Source organism: Trichechus manatus, unplaced genomic scaffold (genome assembly GCF_000243295.1).
Source record: "Trichechus manatus latirostris isolate Lorelei unplaced genomic scaffold, TriManLat1.0 scaffold00102, whole genome shotgun sequence".
NCBI classification, from domain to species: domain Eukaryota; kingdom Metazoa; phylum Chordata; class Mammalia; order Sirenia; family Trichechidae; genus Trichechus; species Trichechus manatus.
The window spans coordinates 7,028,190-7,049,751 of record NW_004444038.1 but is presented as its reverse complement, the minus strand read 5'-3'; the positions used below and the strand labels follow the sequence as shown (position 1 = coordinate 7,049,751).

The 21,562-nt window shown below is 41.6% G+C and overlaps 1 protein-coding gene across 1 annotated transcript in view; it reads right to left on the bottom strand.

Moving 5' to 3' along the window:
• The window catches only part of COL4A2 (collagen type IV alpha 2 chain), a 177,841-nt gene extending 158,446 nt beyond the window's left edge, over positions 1 to 19,395 (bottom strand). Inside the window, exons 1-2 of the mRNA XM_004382955.1 lie at positions 19,300 to 19,395; positions 18,288 to 18,368 (exon numbers count right to left, since the gene is read on the bottom strand). Of these exons, the coding sequence (XP_004383012.1) occupies positions 18,288 to 18,368; positions 19,300 to 19,395 (177 nt within the window). The remainder of the gene's footprint in view (positions 1 to 18,287; positions 18,369 to 19,299) is intronic.
• Positions 19,396 to 21,562: the final 2,167 nt, after the last annotated feature.

Here is a 21,562-nt window from a genome sequence, read left to right as displayed (position 1 = left end):
ACAGAGAGAAAGGAGGTGACGCCATGGATGCTGCAGGATGGAGATGTTAAGATGAGTTCAGGAGTATAAGGAAAACACAGAGAGAAAGGAGGTGATGCCATGGATGCTGCAGGACGGAGATGTTAAGATGGGAGAGTTTCTCACATAAACAGTTTGGAGGAGTTAGAAAGACATAATTTCAGAGACACTTCAGATTCCCAGAGTCCTAAAGCTCTGCCACTTGGAGGTTTGTATCATATGTGCTGTGAGCAGTGGCTGTCCCTGAAGGCTGTATTTTTCAAGACAGCAAATACCCTCTGGTAGGGGGGAGTGCCCTGGTGGTGCAGTGGTTAAGAGCTATGGCTGCTAACCAAAAGGTTGGCAGTTCAAATCCACCAGACGCTCCTTGAAAACCTTACAGGGCAGTTCTACTCTATCCTGTAGGTTCGCTATGTATTACTTAATACAGTACTTTGGGTTTACTAAAGGCTGCTTCAAATGAGTTATTCTACAATCAAATTAGGTGGACTGTTCTATAACTTATATTGATTTTTCGCTTTTTAAAGAAAGTAGTCAAATATTCCACTCCCCAAAACTCTGCAATATACGCTCTCTGAAGGTAAGCTAACTTGCCTGACTTGTTCATTGCCTGTAGGTGATCAAAAAGTTTTGTGGAATGGATCAACGACTATAACTTGTTCTTGAAAATGTACTAGCTACTGTAAGTACCAATGAAATATGGACACTTTGAACGTAAAGAAGAAGGCTAAGGTCTGTAGAATATTTTCTCTCCTGTAAAATGCTTTTGCAAACCACGCGGTTGGTACTGATTGGGTGGTGTGTATAAGGGAAACCCTGAATTTTGGGAATCTAAATCAATGTAAGTATTTTGCAGCTCAAACGTGCTTTTAAAGTGTAACAGATAGCCCCAAATGAGTAATAGGTTTGGCTGGAAAAACTTACAATTATCATTATGCTTTTTTTAGAATTGCTCGAACAGGTAACGGACATCCCAACACACAGGACTGCAATGTGTACAAAAATAAATGGTTTAGTCACGATCCCATATGGCAATTTAGAAATAGGGCGGACAGTTCCACCGTGGTTAACACACCTCAGGATCCACACCGAATTTTGGAAATAAGATCATGTGAACCAGAACAATGAGCTTCTGTAACCGGCATTGTGCATGCTTCAGACAATGGGAAATTTAGACCCAAAAACAAGAGACAAACAAGAAAACCTGCCAAAAAAGCATAGGAAACACCTGCTTTTTTTTTTTTTTAATGGAACAAGATACTAATGATTATTTCATATGAAGGTTTTAACCGTCGTAACCACAAAAAGAGATTTAAAGCATTCTAAGAAAAATATCAGTGCAACAGCTTCTGTAATTTAAATGAGAAAAATTCCATCTTCAGTTATTTCTGTTGGCAAGAGAAGAGATCTTTAAGACCAGGGAATAAAAAGCTTATTTGTCTTTAAGAAATAATACACAATAAAAATAAGCTCATTTTCAAACAGTAAAATGCCTCTAAGTTTGAAACTACAGTATAACACTGCTTATTTTGATTAAAAAAAAAAATAACATGGATAAACTTCAGCGAAGTAAAACTATACAGGTTGGCAATTCTCAGTTCTAAATTCCTGACCTCTCAAAGACAGACTTAGGAGAGTCTGAAATAGCTCACAAATCACATTAAGGAAAAAATGGGCCAGTTTGGTTTGATCTCCAGAGACAGACATCATTTCTCAACAAAAAAGTCTGTTAAAGGGTTTGGGAAAGTTTTTCTCTTTGTGCCTGGCCCAGCCCTTGTGCAAGCTTCTTTCAAAGGAAGCACCTCCATGCAGGGCCTGCAGGGCCTGAGGGTGTGAGCTCCGTGAAGTCAATGGCGCCATTGTGAATTACTTTTTGGCAATCGTACATCCGACTGTACACGTTTCGTTTATGCTTTAAGTTCCCTTGAGCGATAGTAAGGACACTTGGAAACTCCCAGAGTGGGATATAGCATCCTCTTTTAAAAAAAGAAAAGAAAAAAAAGTGAGGCGAATTCCCACAGTTGCTCAGTGTGGGAATATAATCTTCCCGGCCTTGCCTGCAGCATCCTGCTTCTTCTCCAGTCTTTGACCCAGTTCCCTGTCTCTGTTTATTTTGGGAATTCCTGTTGAATCAAAGTCAACAAGAACATAAAGATCAATGGGGGCAATAAATGGTGGAGATAGAAATGACAGTGGGTTCATGGAATGGCCCAAATCAGACAACAGTAGCAGCTGTGTCCAGAATTCTGGAGTTATCTCATCTTGCAGTGACATCCCTGATAATATCTTCCTAAGGACAGGGGATATCAATGCTAAAAACAGAAGTTTATCTGAGAGCACTTGGAGTTTTTCAAAATACTTATCAATGATCATTCTCAGTGCATAGGAGCATCTGAAATAGGTTTGATATAAAAATTAGATAAATTAAAAAAAGTTTCAGACATTAGAAACGTACACTGGGTTTCATTTTAAGTTCTAAGATTAGATTAAACATTAAAAATCACTGAAATACTATGTTGAATACTAGTGAAGAAAAGTTTTTTTTTTATGATAGCAAATTGCTATTCCCCTAGAAAATACACACAAATATACAAATCTATAAATATATGAACTACATAAATATAAACGTGTGTGTGTGTGAATATAAGATGTATACATTTCAAAACCCTGAGCTTATTTAAGGTATCATATACATATAGTGTCTATTTTATTCTGGAAAGTTTCTCTTACAATTTCAGTGACTGGTGTACAAGGATGAGTCCCTCATCCCCCATAAATGTCAGTTTCAAAAGACTATCTTATTCATCTTTGTGATCAGCTTAGGATTTCCATTACTCATCCTTCCTTCCAAGATAACTGACATTTTTGAAGGGGCTCCTTTTTGTTAAATTTTGTTTCCTCCTACTTGAAGAAATCTTTTTAATTTTCTGGAATTAAGAAGCTCATTTTCATCCACAAAGTTCTTTTTGTTTAATTCCTCAGTCTGACTATTCCACTGGAGGGTAGGCAGATGCTAGCTATCCCTTTTCATTAATGCTATTCTCAAAATAAAGTCCTAAAAATACCAGGGGCAATCAACATTAAGCAATCTCCTTTTTGGGGATTCCATCTTCATGGAATGTCTGTATGTGAATTAGATCTGTAGTGGACAAGTAAAAGAGAGAGCTAAAACACCAAGGGCAGAAGAACACCCTCATTTTCCCTTTTTCCAAATTAGGAACTTAAGCTTTATTTTTCAGCAAGTTCACAGGAATCAATGTAAAATCCTGCATCAAGGTTCAAAAATTAATTGATAAATGGAAGACCAACAGTCAAGAGCAAAACAAGCAAACAGTAACAAAAAACCTACTGAAAGGAAAAAAAAAATGGATTTTTTGGTAGAAAAATGTTGTTTGTGAGCCAGTGCAAAAACATGGTTGGTAAAAAAGAAGGATATGATCTCAGGACCGTTTCAGAAGTATAGCATCCAGATCCAGGTAGGACAGAGTTTAATTTCACTCCACGCTCGTGAGGCATCACTAGAAAGCTTGCTGAGATCTGAAGGCCAGGGCTTAAGCGAGAATGTGAGAAATTCAGAGGAAGGTGATTAGAACGGGACAAAGGTTTCATATGAGCAACTGGTAAAGAATTCAGGGATGTGTGGCCTGAGCAGAGAAGACTCGGGAGAAACACAATGGCTACGGAGACGCTCAGAAGTAACAACGGGAGAGGCTAGACAACCCGTTGTTAGCATTCTCAGAGAAATTCCCATATTAGGTGATGTGCTGAAGTAGCTAATTTCTTCTCAAAATGTTCACCTCTAACAGTTTCTTTTGTTAGCTTTCTCCCCATGCCGTGTTTTGGAAAACCGTATCCACCAAACAACAGTACCTAACGATTGCTGAGTGCTTTCAATGTGCTGGGCATGATTCCAAGTGCTCCTCATGTATTAACTCAATCCTCCCAATGTATCATCCCCACTTTGTATACGAGGACACTGAGGTTAACAAGTCACACAGCTGGTATGCAGTGGAGCTTGAATTTGAGTCTAGGAAGACTGATGTGCTCTTAACTACTTGCCCATAATATTACTATACATGCCTACCATATCCTGAACAAATTACATTTATTAAGTAGTATGGCCGAATCACGGGCAAATATGATTCTGAAATACTGAAAACAGCTGGCTGTAAACCACTGGATTTAAAACCACTGCAAATGGTGCACACTTGAATACTAACCTAAAGGTTGGAGGTTCAAATACACCCAGTGTGCTGTGGAAGTAAGGCCTGGTGACCTGCTTCTGTAATGATTACAGCCAAGAAAACCCTATGGAGCTGTTCTACTCTGTAACACATGGGCTGGCTATGAGTCGGAATCGACTTGATAGCAATGGAGGTTTTTTTTTTTTTTTGAATGCCCTTTGAACCTTAAGATTATACAATCATTATAGTTACTGGGTACAGATTTTAGGGTCCTTGAATACTATTAGGGATCCCTGGTGGCAAAGTGGTTGAGAGCTATGGCAAGCTAGGGCTGCTAACCAAAAGGTCAGCAGTTCAAATTCACCAGCCCCTCCTTGGAAACCCCATGGGGCAGTTCTACTCTGTCCTATACAGTAGCTATGAGTCAGAATCGACTTGACGGCAATGGGTTTTGGAAACCCTGGTGGCATAGTGGTTAAGAGCTATGGCTGCTAACCAAAAGGTTAGCAGTTCAAATCCACCAGTCACTCCTTGGAAACTCTATGGGGCAGTTCTACTCTGTCCTATAGGGTTGTTATGAGTCAGAATTGACTCAATGGCAACAGGTTTGGTTTTGAATACTATTACAATTATCATGTAAACCTAAATACTACGATAGGGAAAGCTGACGTTTGCAAAGAGTTATCAGTATTGTTAAATTTGATGATTTCCTCCATAGTTGAAGAAATCACAGATCAGGGGTTCAAATCCTTTCAGAAAGCAGGTTCATTGATGGTCCACATAGGAGGCGGCTCCCAGGGAGTCCAGGTCAAGCAGAGAAGAATCTTCTTTCTTCTTCACTGAGGATTTATCCTCCTTATCCATCCCACCAATTAGACAATCATTTTGGATTGAAGCTTCTCTTGAAAGAGCCAAACCCAACCCCTCCTCCCAGTTAAGGTTGTCTATAATGATTGATACCTTAATATGAAAATGGTTGAAGAGATCATTTTCTTTACTAAACTCCACTGAGATTGAAATGTGGAGGGAATGGAGTTTTGGTTAGGAGGCCAGTATGGTGGAAGATAAAGCTAACTTGGAAGATGAGGAACTATGAGGTAAGGGCTGGTTGGAGCTGAATGTTAGAGCCTTGGCATCACTGAGGATCGCAGTTGTATTTGTGGGGGAGTGTGGGATTCCTGAAGAGGCATGTACTGAAGCTAAATTTTATGCTGCAATTTTATCCAGAGCTTTGGTGATAGCCACCATAGCATACTGCCACCCCTTGTTTGCTGCTGATGGCTGTTCTGGTCCGATGGTCGGTTTGTCAAGAATGTCAAACTGTGCACTCTGTTAATGGTGTTACATTTTAATAGTCTAATAATGATTTAAGCTCATCTGCATCTATTAATGTAGGTATAATGATGTAACTCTGTTTTAGCTGTCTTGGATTTCAAGTTAAACACCCAAATGCTATTATTTAGTTCAACCCCCTTTTCCTTGCCACTAGTTGATTTGGATAAAAATTACTGTTTAAACATGATGCAACTGTGGCACTAATATTGCTTCATTCTATGACTAAAGCAAAACAAACAAACCTGTTGCTGTCCAGTTGATTCCAACTCATCGCAACCCGGTGGGACAGAGTGTAAGTGCCCCCTAGGGTTTCTAAGGAGCAGTTGGTGGATTCGAACTGCCGACCTTTTGGTTAACAGCCAAACTTTTAACCACTACGCCACCAGGGCTCCATTCTGAAACTAGGCGAGGTTAATGATATGCTTTTAGGATGCTTCTAAAACTAATAATTCTTGGAAATATTAGTTTTCTACATCAAGATGTCTTTAGTGCATTTCCTAAACAATTCTTGAGGGTAGGTAGACCATATCACTTCCCTGTTACAACTGTCTGTCAAAATATGTTCTTTACAATGAGAACAAGCTCATGAAAAATCCTGGTCTAGACGAGAAAGCATTCCTAGGAAAGACGCGAAGCCAATAAGGGAATAGAAAGAAATATCCTGGGGGCTTGAATATGCTTAAGTTTATAAAGCTGTAAAATTAATCTTAGTGCCTTGAAATGTTAAGTGGGACTTAATGTTATATGAATGTCTCAGAGAAAACTCAACAAAAAAGAGTTGAATTATTTTAAGTTCAACTTTTAGGAGCTAGGTTATTTTCTTTTGCAACATAGACTATATTTTTCTCTACTAGAGCTCTTTCTGATTTTCACTCTGGACAAATACAAATCTATTGGGGTTGCTTTTATTATTATTAAGTTACCAGGAAAGGCTTCCCGGCTTCCTTCCCTGAAGTTGTCTAAGAACAAATAGATATTCATCAGTCTCAAATGTATCCTTCCGTTCTACCTAGATGTGGGATGGGGGAGAAGTCTCGTCAATGCGTGAGACCAATCATTCTATCTTTCTATGAAGAGGAATGCAAATATTTTTTAAATATCAGGTGTTAAACAACGAGGAATTCACTCCAAGGCCTTCGTGTGCAGGAAGCTTGGTTTCCTGTTTGAGAGTTTTGCTTGAATTATTTGGGTCGCTTAGTCAATCCTCTCTTTCTTTTAGGTTGCAATGGTATGGCCTGGGGCCATAAACTGCATACAGTAAAATCTGTTAAAGATTTATGAATCTTGCCTCAGTGGCTGGGATATCCCAGTTGTCCAAGATTTATACATCCTGGCTCTTTAAGATTTGCCCCTTCTCTAAACTGTGCTGAAAAGAGAATATTAAAAGGCAACTTAAACAAAAGAGAACCTCCTCCCCGGAGGACCACAGGATTCTGTCAAATTTGTTCCAATCCACGTGAAGTCATTCGCCCTTAATGGCCGTGGTGGTATTCCTCTTACCAAACCTAACAAAGGCTGGTTTTCTTTGCAGATGCTAAGTACGTGTGCACTGCATAAAAATGACCTTGATGTTAAAGTTATCTTAAAATACATCTATTATCGTCACAAGACTTTAAAAATGTCATAATCACCACTTAAAGTGTATTTTCTTAAAAATAATTATTACCATGTAGAGCTGTGGTTCTAATAAAGAGACCAACCTCATCACAGAATTCATTTGACCTCATGTTTTTTTAATTTAAAACAGACTTTCAATTTGAAGAATAGTTATGGCGCCTTACAAAGACAATTTAATAAAAAACATCCATGCTCACAAAGGAGCTGGGAACTTATTAGGCTAAAGATATTATTTGCCCATCATGAATTACTTTCATTTCATTCTTTCTGGTTCTGAATCTTCAGAAATTATTTGCCCCACACTTTTTTAGATATGAAAACTTTTGTTCATATGGTGGGGATTTTTAATGCCCATGGGGGCTTAGCAGGAAACAGCCATCAATACAGAGCTTGCATTGGGTGGCTGGAGGTCTATTCTTGCTCTAATTCTTCTAGAATTCAAACTTTTAGGCTGGAGACTGAGAGGGCTATTTCGATCTTTCTAATCAGTGAGGACATAAGCTCTTTTAAAGCCCTGCTTTGTAGTTTCCATATGAGTCAGACATCTGACAAGTTGAATGATTCGGTTGTCTACACCACAGTGAACCAGTTTGGGTGGGACACCAGAGGGCTCAGGCTGCTCAGGGCCTTAGGCTGGCTAGTTTCTTAAGAACATTTTGAAACACCTAAAGCTGCTGAAAAACAAATGTAGTTTTATATTCACCCTAATGCCAATGATAGTGTCCAAGATGTACGTAGCACCTTCTCTCTGAAGTGTAGACAGAGCACACTCTGAGTATTAAGGACAGGGATCGTTTCCTCCAAATTAAAGATGGAGAAAACAAGGCAGAGATGAGATGACCTTGATTTCCTACTTTACGGGATACTCCATTGTACGTGTGTTTTTAGTTGGCAAATTCAAAAGGCCCCTCATTGAGGAAAACGTGCGTATGGCCACTTGGTTTGGTCATTTCTGCCATTTTTTCCCTCTGGTCATTATGTTGCTATCTCTAGATGAAAACACCCTATTGGTTTTCTCTTTATTATTAGAGTAGTCTGATCTAAGATTACTTACAAGCAAGAAAATCCAAAGTCTTATACAGACTTATAACACTCAAGGACTGCCGAGAAACATTGGCTTGGGAAGATTTAATGTGTACTGTTTTCAAGATGGAGACATTTTAGGCCTTCTTCTCTGAGTTATGGAAAACAAATTCAAAGAAAACATGTCTATTTTCAGAGGCACTTGCAGAAAGCATATAATGTTTGATATCAACTTTGGTCTCATCCTTTCAGAAATGCTGTAATTGTTTACTAAGAACGAACTGGAAGTGAATAAAACAAAACAGAAGCCTTTGAAGACTGGCATTCCTTCTCTGACAGAAAGGGGGAAATGTTTTGCTTGTCAAAACATTCCCTCACAAAGCAGGGAAAAAGAAGAACTTCTAAAACTCAGTTTTCTGTATGGTTTATAAGAACAGCAGAAAAGTTAATTCCTCTTACCTCGGTTTATCAACAGTTATGAGGATAATTATCCTGGCTATCAACAGACTAGTAAATTGTCTTCCCTCAAGCCATGAAAGGAAGGGCATTTCTCCAAAACTGTGAAAAACTTTAGAGTGGAATTCAGTTAATAATTTTCTCATCATTCTTAGTGATGGTGGGGTCCTGGCTGGCCCGTTGCCTCTGAGGTGTTGCATGCAGAGGGCACGGCCCAGAGTTCGTGGATGTTCATGGAGCACATCTCCATTCCTCATGCACCAGCTGACTGGTGTCACAGGGTCATTTCTGTGCTTCTGCAAAGACCACACTTTCACTAATGTCACCGTTTTCCAAAAAAAAAACCATCTGGTCATAGGTCACAGTCACACTCAAAGGGTTGGGGAACCTGGTTAAGTTAAAAAAAAAAAAATTTATCGCCCAATGTTGTTCCTTCCTCTTCCCCAAGCTACGAAAATTTCTACTCTGTGGCGAGTTTTTTTGGATGTAAATTCAGAAGGGAACATACGGGTGTGTAGCTCTCTCAGAAAGAGAGAGTGGGCTTTTTAAAAAATGATTATTTCTAAGGTAATAGACTAACTCACTAAAGATGTTTAGTGTTTCAAGGCATTGAAGTTATCGTCTGTCATTAGCAACACCTGGAATCAAGAGAGCAGTATAATTTTTCATTATGAAGGAACATGGCATAGGCTGTCAAAGTGTGTGTGTGTGTGTGTGTGTTGTTGTGTTCATCAGAAAAGGGAGAGATGAATACATACAATATTAAAACATTTTAATTCTCCCTCTGCACTTAAGTGTTAAGACATCCAGCGTGCCAGTGCCTCATTATTAATCACTGAAAATATACTGTACCTATTACGTATATGCTCTCTGCTAACTACATTATTTATCAAATATTTGCTTAGCTGTTACCACAAGCAGCTGTGTGTTATGGACAATTTCTGTTGAAGTTGATAAATGCTAGGCTGCAACCCCTGTGATTAATTTTCATTCAGAACTTTCATGACTCCGATTGTTTAATACTGTATTTTACTGATAGGAAACAGCAGAATTCCAGGGTAAAGTTTATCATGTTTCAGATAAAGGAAACAAATGATTTAAATAAAAATGCAAACTATTTTTTTAATTTTTTCTGAGCATTGACTTTCAACCATCGGATTCTGTCTATAATGATGCTTGTTAAATCCATTCAGCGGAACAGTATTAAAATCCGGTGTTTTTAGGATTTTACAAGGTATTCTGCATTTGAATGGGCTCCAAACTGGACCATTTTCCACCAAATCCTGAACAGTTTTACAGCAGCCCGTTTGAAATTAAATATCTACCCTATTGGAGTGGGCTGGAGAGTGGTGGAAAGGTCCAGAAATTCTATAATTGCTTTTCTCCTCCCACACGTCCATAAATCAACTAATTTCTACAACAATTTATTAAATGTCCTACGTTAAGAGAATGTTTACTTGAAGCTTGCCAGAAATGATGGAAGAGTGGTGGTGTGTTCCGAAGCCCTGGGTGGGATGACCAAACACCTTGTCTGCTGAAGATCCGAGTTTTCACAAAAGGGAGGGCTGCGCTCAGAGCTCACACTGGACAAGTGAAAAATGCAATTTCCCTAAGAGGCTGGAGGGTGGCTGGAGGATGAGGTGATGAATCAGTGAAGAAATTTTCCTTCACTGGTTGATAGGTCTATTCTGTATATATACCAATTCCAACATGGGCCTCTTAAGTTTTGAGATAAGATCCTTTCTTGTAAAGACATAAGCCCAGCAAGTTTACAAATCTTGATGTTATTTTCATAAAATCCTGACTTCATATTGTGTTCTCATTTCTTCTAGGATTCAATATATAGAATATTCTTAAGTATTTATGATGAGTTAATTGTCTCTCTTGCACTCTCCCTAGACCCCACCTCCAGCCCCACCTCCACACCCAGTAGAACGGTGATGTCTAACATGGCAGCCACTAGCCTCAGACAAAGCCCTGGTGATGCAGTGGTTAAAGCAATTGACCGCTAACCAAAAGGTCAGCGGTTTCAAACCACCAGCGGCTCCGCAAGAGAAAGATGTGGCAGTCTGCTTCCGTATAGAGATCCACAGCCTTGGAAACTCTATGGGGTTGCTATGAGTCAGAATTGACTGGAGGGCAGTGGGTGGGTAAAGCCTCAAGTGCTTTTTAATTTAAATTTAACTTATTAACAGCAAGTAAAATTTAAAATTTAGTTCATCCATTTCACCAGCCGTATTTCAAATACTCAAATAGCCATATGGGACAGTGCCAATATAGAATATTATCATCTTCGTAGAAAATTCTATTGGAGAGGGCGGCACTAAAATATCAACTGCAGAAGATCAGACATATTGACTGCTTTGTTTACTTCTGTATTCCTGGTGCCTGGCAGGTGCCTGACACATTATAGATGTGCAACAAATATATTTGTTGAATGAATGGATAATTAAAGAAAAAAATCAGTAGCTAGCTGTGGCTATGTGTAATCTACTGCTTGTGTTAGGGCCCCAAGTACCCAGGATTTTTATAGTATTTTCTTCGACTAGTACTAGACCCTAATGGGAGCCCTTGTGGTGCAGTGGTTAAGAGCTCGGCTGCTAACTACAAGGTTGGCAGTTCGAATCTACCAGCCACTCCTTGGAAACCCTATGGGGCAGTTCTACTCTGTCCTATACGGGCGCTGTGAGTCGGAATTGACTCAACAGCAATGGATTTAGATCCTAATTGACTACACCATCAAAATATAAATCTCAGCCAAGTTCACCACACAGAGAGTTCTGTGATCTTGGGCAACTTACATAACTTAAGTCAAACGGTCTCTAACACAACCTGCAGCCCTCCCTCACTCCCTCTCTGACCTCACCTGCCACAACCCCCCGCCGCCACCCACCAATGACACCCTCACCCCAGCGCCTCTGTCCTTGTTATTCAGGGAATCCTTCCCACTGGGTGCTGACATATCCCCTCCTCTCAGATAAGTGCTTTTCACACAGATGATTCAAAACAAACATTTGCTGAGAGTTCAAGTCACGATGAAGTGAAATTCCGTTCCTAAAAGGAAGCTTGGGTTCTTCTCATGCTAGCAGACATGAGAGAAAATGCTATTTGAAAAACATGGCACTGTAGGTAATTTAAGGAGCCCTGGTGGCGCAGTGGTTACAGCGATCAACCGCTAACCAAAAGGGTGGCGGTTCGAAACCACCAGAGTCTCCTCGGGAGAAAGATGCGGCAACCTGCTTCCGTAGAGATATGCAGCCTTGGAAACCCTGTGGGGTCGCTGTGAGTTGGAACTGACTTGAAGGCAGTGGGTGTAGCAATTTATGAATTAGGTGGACACGATCCAACCAGCCGCAATACGGTTTTTCCCCCAGAAAATAATAAAGTAACCGAGTTAATAAAAAAATAAAAATAAAAATAAAGTCCCTGAGTTGCTGCAGCTACTATTGAACTGGATGAGCCAGAACTACCTTTGTTCCAAAACCACACTAAAAGCAACTGCACGATGTTGAAAGTGGGCGAGAGCTACACGCAGGGAGACTTACAGAAGCCCTGACGCCAGGCTGTTTTTCTGAATAATTGTTAACCCTTTCTGGGCTTTGTGATCGTGTGTAAAAAACTGGAGATGACTTGTTAACTATGCTGAAACGCTGTTCAAAACCGTCTGTAAAAATAACAGCTGCTGGAAAAGAGGCTCTCCAGAGCAGTAGCTATAGTCGGCCTCTGCAGAACTGATGTTTTAGTCTAAACTTGCAAATACCTTCAAAAACTAAGATAAACGGCACACTGGTTATGGAACTCTACGGAGTTGCTTAGTACCTACATTGTTTCGTTAGCAGCCATCTAGCTGGCCGCTGACTCACGTCGACCCCATGCACAGTGGAATCAGGCCACTATGATTCATACGGTTTTGGTTTTCACCGGCTGCTTTTTTGGAAGTAGATTGCCAGGCTTTCCTTCCTCGTCCATCTTGGTCTGGAAGCTCCACTGAAACCCGTTCAGTACCATAGTGACACGCAAGCCTCCAGTGACAGAAAGGTGGTGGCTACAGGTGAGACGCGCTGGCTGGGATTCGAAGCCGGGTTTCCCGCACGGAAGGGGAGAATTCTCCCACTGAGCCCCCACGGCCCCCGATGACCACATATACACTTTATGAACTGGGGACACAGGGCCACAGCGGTCTGCCAGCCTTCAGGTTTTTATTAGGTCATTTTGAAGAAAAAAAAAACCAGTTTTATTTTGAATTCCTGGTTCTACACATTTAAGGGTACAGTTTAGACAGGCAACCACATAATAAAAGATACTATTAGTGAGCCTGCAGCTCAAATTAGAGAGAAGACCTGGCCCATCTGTTGCTTTGGGTCCACTCGACTTCCTGTCTCTGAGGCACTGGCTCTGCTTGTTTCATCTTCTGGCTGCTAACCAGTCTGATCTGAGAGAGAGCACCAAAGACTCGGAATCTTCCTGTGCTCCCATTCATCTGTCTCCACCCACCTCCAAGAGCAATCTGCTTACTTTTCTCTCGGCCTCCTTTTTTGCTCAGTTTCTCTCATTTTGATTTATACTGTTAAATTTAAGGAATCTTGTGAGGTTAAGAATTATTTGCTTATACTTTGACCCCAGTCCAAGGATCTAGAGACTGTGGGAAACTTTCAACTACATAAAAAAATGTTACAGCTAAACACAACTTGTCCCAAGCACTTAGCCACTGCTGAGCAAGTCTGTCATTCACAAACTTCCTAAAGTCTAGTCCCCCGCTCTGTGGACCCCACTCTCAGGCCCGTGGAGGTAGCCTGAGAACACGGGTGATGAATGCAGAGTGAGTGGTGCGGGAGATGGGGTTCACTCAGTCAGGGGCTGGTGACAGAGTCTGGAGTGTTACTCAAGGTTGTGGTTTCTTTGACAGGACTTATTGACAATCTCAATCATTCCCAACATTTTGGACTTACACAGTCGTCTTTGTATGCGCTGATTTTTACAACACCTAACCGCCTTTCGAAAAAAAGGTGCCTCGTGAAGGTCAATGTCAACAAGTTGTTTCAATGAGTTATATTTGACCTCAGTTTGAAAATGAGAATTTTGTAACCCTTAATACGCGAAGGCAAAGGAGCCTCTGTATTTGTTCCATCAGATGCCTCGCCTGCTCTATTTTTCTTATTATTAATGTTTATATTTGACCTCACTTTGAAAATCTTGAGACTTTTACAACCTTGGAGCCCTGGTGGCACAGCAGTTAAGAGCTCAGCTGCTAATCAAAAGGTCAGCAGTTCAAATCCACCAGCAGCTCCTTGGAAACCCTATGGGGCAGTTCTACTCTGTGCTATGGGGTCGCTCTGGGTCGGAATCGACGGCAATGGATTTAGTGTGCAAAGGTAAAGCTGTCCTTATATTTGTAGCATCAGAGGGCTCGCTTGCTCTATTTTTTGTATTGTTGTTTATATCATATGGTGGCAATAATTCTGTACGACAGGAATTCTATAACGGAAGTTCACCTTGGTGAATCCCACTCAACTGCCTTCAATCTCCACCGTGCACGAAATGAAAGGAAAAGAAAGGCGACTGGAGAACGCCGTCTCGTATTGACAGCTGTGTGACATTTAGTGGTGGAGAACGTTGGGGACTTTTGGCTGAAGTTAGTGTCTCAGCTTTCTTTATGTGTGTTTCAATCACCCTGCAGAGTATCAATGAATCAGGACTTACAAATTTTAATTACTCCCATATATTTAATACGGATCATTTGAAATACAGACCCACAAACGACAATCAAGTCTTAAGCCTTTTCTTAAAGTTATTTTTTTTTAAATTCACTAAACAATCGAAGAGATGGTTCTACAATTAGCTAGGGAATCAGAACTCTTAAATAAGGAAGGGAGTAAAACCTCCTTTCACCTCTGCCTGCGCCCCTTCCTGCCACCCCCAGAGAATCTCCTTCACCAAGGTTAATGTCTGGGAAGAGCGCAGACGCAAGAGATGGTTGTACTGGAAAAGAACCGATGTGAAAGTCTGGAAGCTTGTTTTGTTCTGGACCACGCCACAGTCTAGGTGTGAGATCTGAGCAGGTCACGTACCCCGGGTGTCAACGTCCTCCGACGTAAATTAAAGGGTCTAGATGATCCCACAGCACCTTCCAGCTCCGACCACGGAGTAGGGAGTGTGTAGACAGCTGGGCTACAGTGCTACCTCTGCTGGCGTGATGTGTGGGGCTGGGGGGTTCGGCCAGGGAGAAGGGATTCCCTGCTGGCTACGGGAATCCATGACCCACAGCTTCAGGGTGGAGAATCAGGCATGACCCACCACTTCAGGGTGGAGACTCAGGCGCAGTAAATTTTACACAAAGCTCATTCACTTGGTAACTTGAGAATGCATTTGGAATTAGAATCCGTAGTGCATTTGTGATTTCTGTTTAGAGTCCAAAAGTTATCCAGTAACATACAGTTTCTGAGGTTCGCTGTCACCATGGAGAGGGCTAAATTAACTCTACCCCATGTCCATATAAGGCTGAGTCAGCCAAGTACTCAGGGAGTGGAGGGTTCTGAAGTCAGGCCTTTGCATCATTGCTACAGTAGCACTGTAGGGAAAATATATAGCAAGGGACCCCTGGGGAAGCTGTGGGAAAGAACAAACTATGCTCACAGCTCTTTGAGGAGCAAAATCTGTCCAGCTGCTATTTTTATGTATTACATTACTTAAAAAAAATACGATTAATCCAAAAGCCGAGCAAAAATAACCCTACCTTCTGCAGGAACACATCTGAGTAGATCTGTTAATTAACAAATATTTAATATACAAACACAAGGTCTGTGGTACTGAGTTAGGTAATATGTCGTAATAAATGCTTTAATAAAGTATATACAATTGTCCTAACAATAAATACCAGGCCTTCCCTGTGGAAAATGGTAAATGGCATCTTTTGTCCCTCCTCACGAGGTTTCTTCCTTACCTTCATTGTCAGTCAATCGCGTCATCTTATTGATCAATATCCAACGGCACACCTGAAGCCACTGGGCAGCCCTGCACGCTGACCGTTAAAACAACCCAGTAACGGGATCTCGATGGCCCCATCCCAGCAACTGTCTAGGTCCAGCCTTAATGACGGCGTTGAGCATTACACAGCATTACAAAGCGAAACTCAGATTCAGCAATATTTCTGGTAATCTGAGCACTAAGGTAGGGGACCCCATAGTACAGGCTCCAAACTGGGGTATCATTTGACTGTGTCTCTTGAGCAAACTACTCAGACGATTGCCAAATCTCAACTTAATTTGATCGACGCTGATAACCTGTCTGTATAATTAGAGCAAAGTCAAGTCCACGCTGGGTTTTGGATTACTGCTCTCAATTAAATTGACCAGAAAGGTGTCCATCTTCTACTTTGCTTGGCTATGTATAGAAACAGGATCAAGGAGTTGTTCCTTAATTAGGGACTGTGGGAAATAAAAACCTCTCAATGCCTGTACTAAAATAGAAAGACCGAGGGGACCTTAGAAATGGCCTCTTCAAAGACCTTTAGACATAATATAGAATACATTGCTATGAAGATGGCATTATTTACTGAAATAACCAAAATTAGCTATCTTTACTCAAGAACAAAATTCTTGTTAAGGCATCATGGGAAATTTTAATATATTGGTTCTGCATTAAATAATCATATAAAGTGAGCAAGAACAGACCCATAACCAACTATTCAGTGACGTTTGGGCTGTGTTTGACTGATTACGTGGAGAAGAATGTAGACTCCCATTAGTCCTAACACCATCTCACAGATACTAGTATCCCACTAATTTATCTACTCCTTGGCTCTATAAAGCTGAGTTAGCGACGTGCTGAGGGAGTGGATAGTTCTGATGTTAGGCATTTTCATTCAGGGCTTTGAACCTGGTTCATTCCTGGTTGGAACCCCTGCGGAGAATGTGCAGATCTAACAAGTTCCCAAGAAGCTGTACATAAGAATCACCTGGGGATCTTGTGAAACTGTAGGTTCTGATTCAGTATATCTGGGGTGGAAATGCTGGTTTGAAGCCCTGTTTTCATCACCGCTACAGTGGCACCACAGGGAAAATCTATAGCAAGACATCCTAGGGAGTTTTAAATATCATGAAATGGCTTCTATACATTTAAACTGTGGTTAAATGCTGATAGATTATCTTCCACCATCAATTCCTAAAGCAGAAAGTCCCACTCCGAGAAGAGGAATCTTCTACTACAATAGAAGGTAACTATTTTGAAGATTGTTTTAACTCATGGAAAATAAAGAACATGCAGCAGGAAGCTTTGACCTAATGGCAGAAAGCCTCCTAGGATGTTGTGATCTTTGTCATTGAAGTAATGATGGGTCACACATTAGTTAAATAAGACCACCAAAGTTTTAAAGAGTTTCCTTATGACAATATTATACCTATCTGATTTTTTTTTTGAAAGGGACTCAATCAGTAGAGGGTACATAGGTACGATATCCCCAGCCACCAGAAGCCGAGTTCCCAACAAGAGGTTTACTCCTTCTAGTGGGTGGAAATGGCTATTTTACAAACTGATTCAAGATTCAGTATGGAATAATCCGGAACACCCAACGACTGTTATAATTTGTGACTCAAACAACAGCGGGGCAACGCGGACAAGAATTCCCAATTGCCTCTCACAGCCTGACATTCTGAATGAAAGTACAGACAAGCGTGTGAATGCTGTAGGGAAATGCATCATTCAAAGGCATCAACTGAAAAGACTTTGTGTCAGAAAACTACATCTACTCCCCACAACTCCACACACAAAAGACTGGGTTTAGCTAAAACATATACACATACATATTATCTTTTTTAAGTCAGCAACGCAAAGATTAAAAAATCAGCCAAGACAAGGAGAGACCAGTTACGCTGACTGAGCGCATTCAACCCAAAATAAGCAATACTCCACATTCTGTCAGGTTTTCTGATGATCATGTGGGGTAGCCTTTTTTTCTCGCGTTTATGAAACGGGGAACATAAACGACGCTTAGGGAATACATAGACTGATTTTAAGAGTTAGAATGGTTATCAGTGGTTCAATTGCTGGTGCTATTTTCATATGTCTATACTGCAGCATAAACGTAGCCATTATATTGCAGTACAGATACGTAATATCTTTATATAATGTTTTATAAAAATATGTTTATGTCTAATAGGATAAGTACAAAACATGGCTGCATTATATATGTGTATATGTACATATGCATAACCATAACCCACTGCTGTCAAGTCGATTCTGACTCCTAACGATCCTATAGGACAGAGTAGAACTGCCCCATATGGCTTCCAAGGAGCGCCTGGTGGATTTGAACTGCTGACCTTTTGGTTAGCAGCTGAGCTTTTAAGCACTACTCCACCAAGTTTCCTATATATGCATATATACATATATATACATATACACACAAACATATTTATAAAAGTGAACCAAAAGATGATTAGGAAAGTTGACACTGTTCTCAATTTATTAGGAAAGGGACCCAGTTGTGCATTATATTGTTGTTTAAACTAGTAAAGAAAAAGACTTCATTATTAAACTTCTTAGCAAAGTATGCAAGTGACTTAGTCAGGTAATTTAAAGGCATTTTCATTTAAAACAGAGGTGTAAGGAAGATAATGTTAGCTTGTCTGTTAGAGGAAGGACAGTGGTATGACTTACCCGTCCTCCTTTCTCTGGATAACACTGGCAGCCCCCGCTGCAGTCTCTTCCCCCACAGGGGACGTTAAACTTCTTCACGCCCTGCAAAAATAAACCACAAAGCACACAACAAGTTACTTCAAATATTTTCAATTACAAGATGTATCATAATACCACCTGTTGAGAACCCTTCCAACTCTACAAGCTAACCATTCAAAATACTGGATAAACCTTTTTAAAGTGCCTACCTGCTAAGTGGTCAGGGAGTCCCTGGGTGGTACAAACGGTTAACGAGCTTGGCTGCTAACTGAAAGGCTGGAGATGGGAGTCCACCCAGAGGCACTTCGAAAGAAAGGTTGGCAATCTATGGCTGAAAAATCAGCCACCGAAAACCCTACGGAGCACATTTCTACCGTGACACACACGGGGTCACCACGAGTCGGCAGCTACTGGTGATTCAATTGCTAAGTGGTTAAGTACTAAGCTGGATCCTGCGAATCAAAAGCCGAGAATGTTCTCTGAATTGAGGGAGTCTCTGTAGCCAAGGAGACCGAAAGTGAAGCTATAATTACACTATGGGATAGGTGCTGAAGTGTGAACGAGAAAGGCTGTGAGCAGAGGAACCCACGCCAAAACCAAACCCACTGCCACTGAGTTGATTCTGACTCATAGCGACGCTACAGGACAGAGTAGAACTGCCCCAGAGGGTTTCCAAGGCTGTGATGTTTATGGAAGCAGACCGCCACATCTATCTTCTGCAGAGTGGATGGTGGGCTCAAACTGCCTAACTTTGGGTTAGCAGCCGAGTGCTTTAACCACTGCATCATCAGAGCAGAGGAAGTAGCTGTTAGTTCTACCTGGAAATGTGGGGAACGCATCCCACGGGAGGGCGCTTTGAGGTAGGCCAGGGCGGCGAGCAGGAGGGGTGGCCGATGACGGGAGGGAGAGGGAGCAGCCTGGTTTTGTGGTTTAGTTCAATTCAGCAAGGCACCTCCAGGGCCCTCACAACAGAAGGGAGGTCCTGGTGAATTACCGGCTTCAGAGGAAGGTCAGCATGAGAGGTGGAACTTGAGAAGACCCTGAACGGGATGACAAACCTCTCACCTCCACCAGTGCTAGCCACGGACATACACGGGGCATTAACCCGGACGGATGCACAAAGAAAACCCCATTTGTATTTCCCTTTCACACTATGAGGGACCCTGGTGGCTCAGTAGTTAAGCGCTTGACTGCTAACCGAAAGGTTGGTGGTTCAAACCCACCAGCGGCTCTGCGGAAGAAAGATGTGGCAGTCTGTTTCCGTAAAGATCACAGCCTTGGAAACCCTATGGGGCAGTTCTACTCTGTCCTATAGGTTCGCTCTGAGTCGGAATCAACTCAATGGCAAGGGTTTGTTTTTTCCGCCCCCCACACTATGAAGCATGCTTATTTGCAATTAGGAGGAGGAGGAGGGGAATTTGTGGGAAAGAGACTTTCCAAAATACTTATCTAGTTGGGTTGGCGTGGTATAATTTAAGCTTTTGTCAGGTACTGAGATATAACTCTTTGATGAGTTTAGTGGATAACTGAGCGACTTTTCTGGCTGGATCGTTCCAACGGGGCCTGGGGAGGCATTTTTAGACTTTGATCTCATTATTTCAGATTTTAAAAAAGTGGCCTTGGAGTTTGGATTATATGAAGAAGCATCTTAATTCTTCCCTTCAGACTGTGTTCGCAAGTACCAAATAATTCAAGTTGGAAGTGACAATCAGATTTATCTGCTGGTCTCCGTTCTCTCTACCCCCTGTCCGTTTGTCATACTGTGGTGGCTTGCATGTTGCTGTGATGCTGGAAGCTGTGCCACCAATATTTCAAATACCAGCAGGGTCACTCATGGGGACAGGTTTCAGTGGAGCTTCCAGACTAAGAGTAGGAGGAAAGGCCTGGCAGTCTAATTCTGAAAATTAGCCAATAGGAACCCTATGGATCACAGCATGGTACCGCCCAGTACGGTGCTAGAAGGTGAGCTCCCCGTAGGTCAGAAGGCAGTAAGTCACAGCTGCAACAATGGATTTGAGCATACTAATGACTGTGAAGTTGGCACAGGATGGGCGATGTTTCATTCTGTTGTACATGGAGTCACCGTGAGTGAGAGCCAAGTCCACAGCAGGTAACAACTCCCTTTTCTGATCAGTCGAGTATTGGCCCTGTCCCCAACAGACGGCAGCTGCTTAGGAGGGAACTCCCCTCTGGCTTGGCCACCCTCTGCCAGACTCGGCCAGACTGCCCGGGGCCCCGCCCAGTGGAGCCATCCAGTAGGCGTTCATTTACACTCACAGGGCCTCAGTTTTCACTGAGCCAAATCTTAATCTGCAAATGAGACCTACCAGATAACAGAACACATGGAATGGGAACAAAATTGCATGTCGCCACATCTCTTTCATTCTCTTCTGAAGGGTGCTTTTTATGAGCTTTTGGTGACCCTATTGTTTTCTGCTTTGAATTTTTTTTGGTGATACCGTACGCTTCCATTAATGGAAGTACACTGAGTCATGGATGTGTTTAAATTTTTGGTTGGTAATATAGATTTTGAGAAATACTATTTGGGACTACGTGGTTATCACTGAACTTTTTGTGTTCCCAAGCCTGCTGATTGATGGTTGACCATCTTTTCCGACGAACCTTGGTTGATGAAAATATGGCGGGGCGCCTTCCATTAGGTTACATGGGGAATCTCTGGTTTTCCAAATATCTCTCTCTCTCACACACACACACGCGCGCACGCACGCACACAATCCAAAACCAAGCCCACCAGGGCTCCCTAACTATCACACCAAAACCAAAAAACCAAACCCGTTGCCGTTGAGTTAATTCCGACTGATAGTGACCCTATAGGACAGAGCAGAACTGCCCCGTAGGGTTTCCAAGGAGCACCTGGTGGAATCGAACTGCTGACCTTTTGGTTAGCAGGCGAACTCTTAACCACTATGCCACCACGGTTTCTAACTATCACACAGGAAAACATAAACATGCTCACAAGGCTTATCTAGGGGTACAAAAACCAAAAGAGACAAAATTTTTACCCAGTCACACTTCCCAGTTTCACAACCTTACTTGAAAGCTTCATGCTCTAGGTATTTTGCTTCAACTAACATTTCTTTCACCTTTTCACTGTTATGAAAGTTCCCACTGAAGGGCAGCAAATACTTTCAGCGGGAAAAGTAGAGCCCCAAAGAACTCCAGCGGTATAAAAAGTGGTTGGGATAGCATATGTCCATGGGTCAGCAAAGGCTTAAGTTTCAATGATCAAAGAGGAT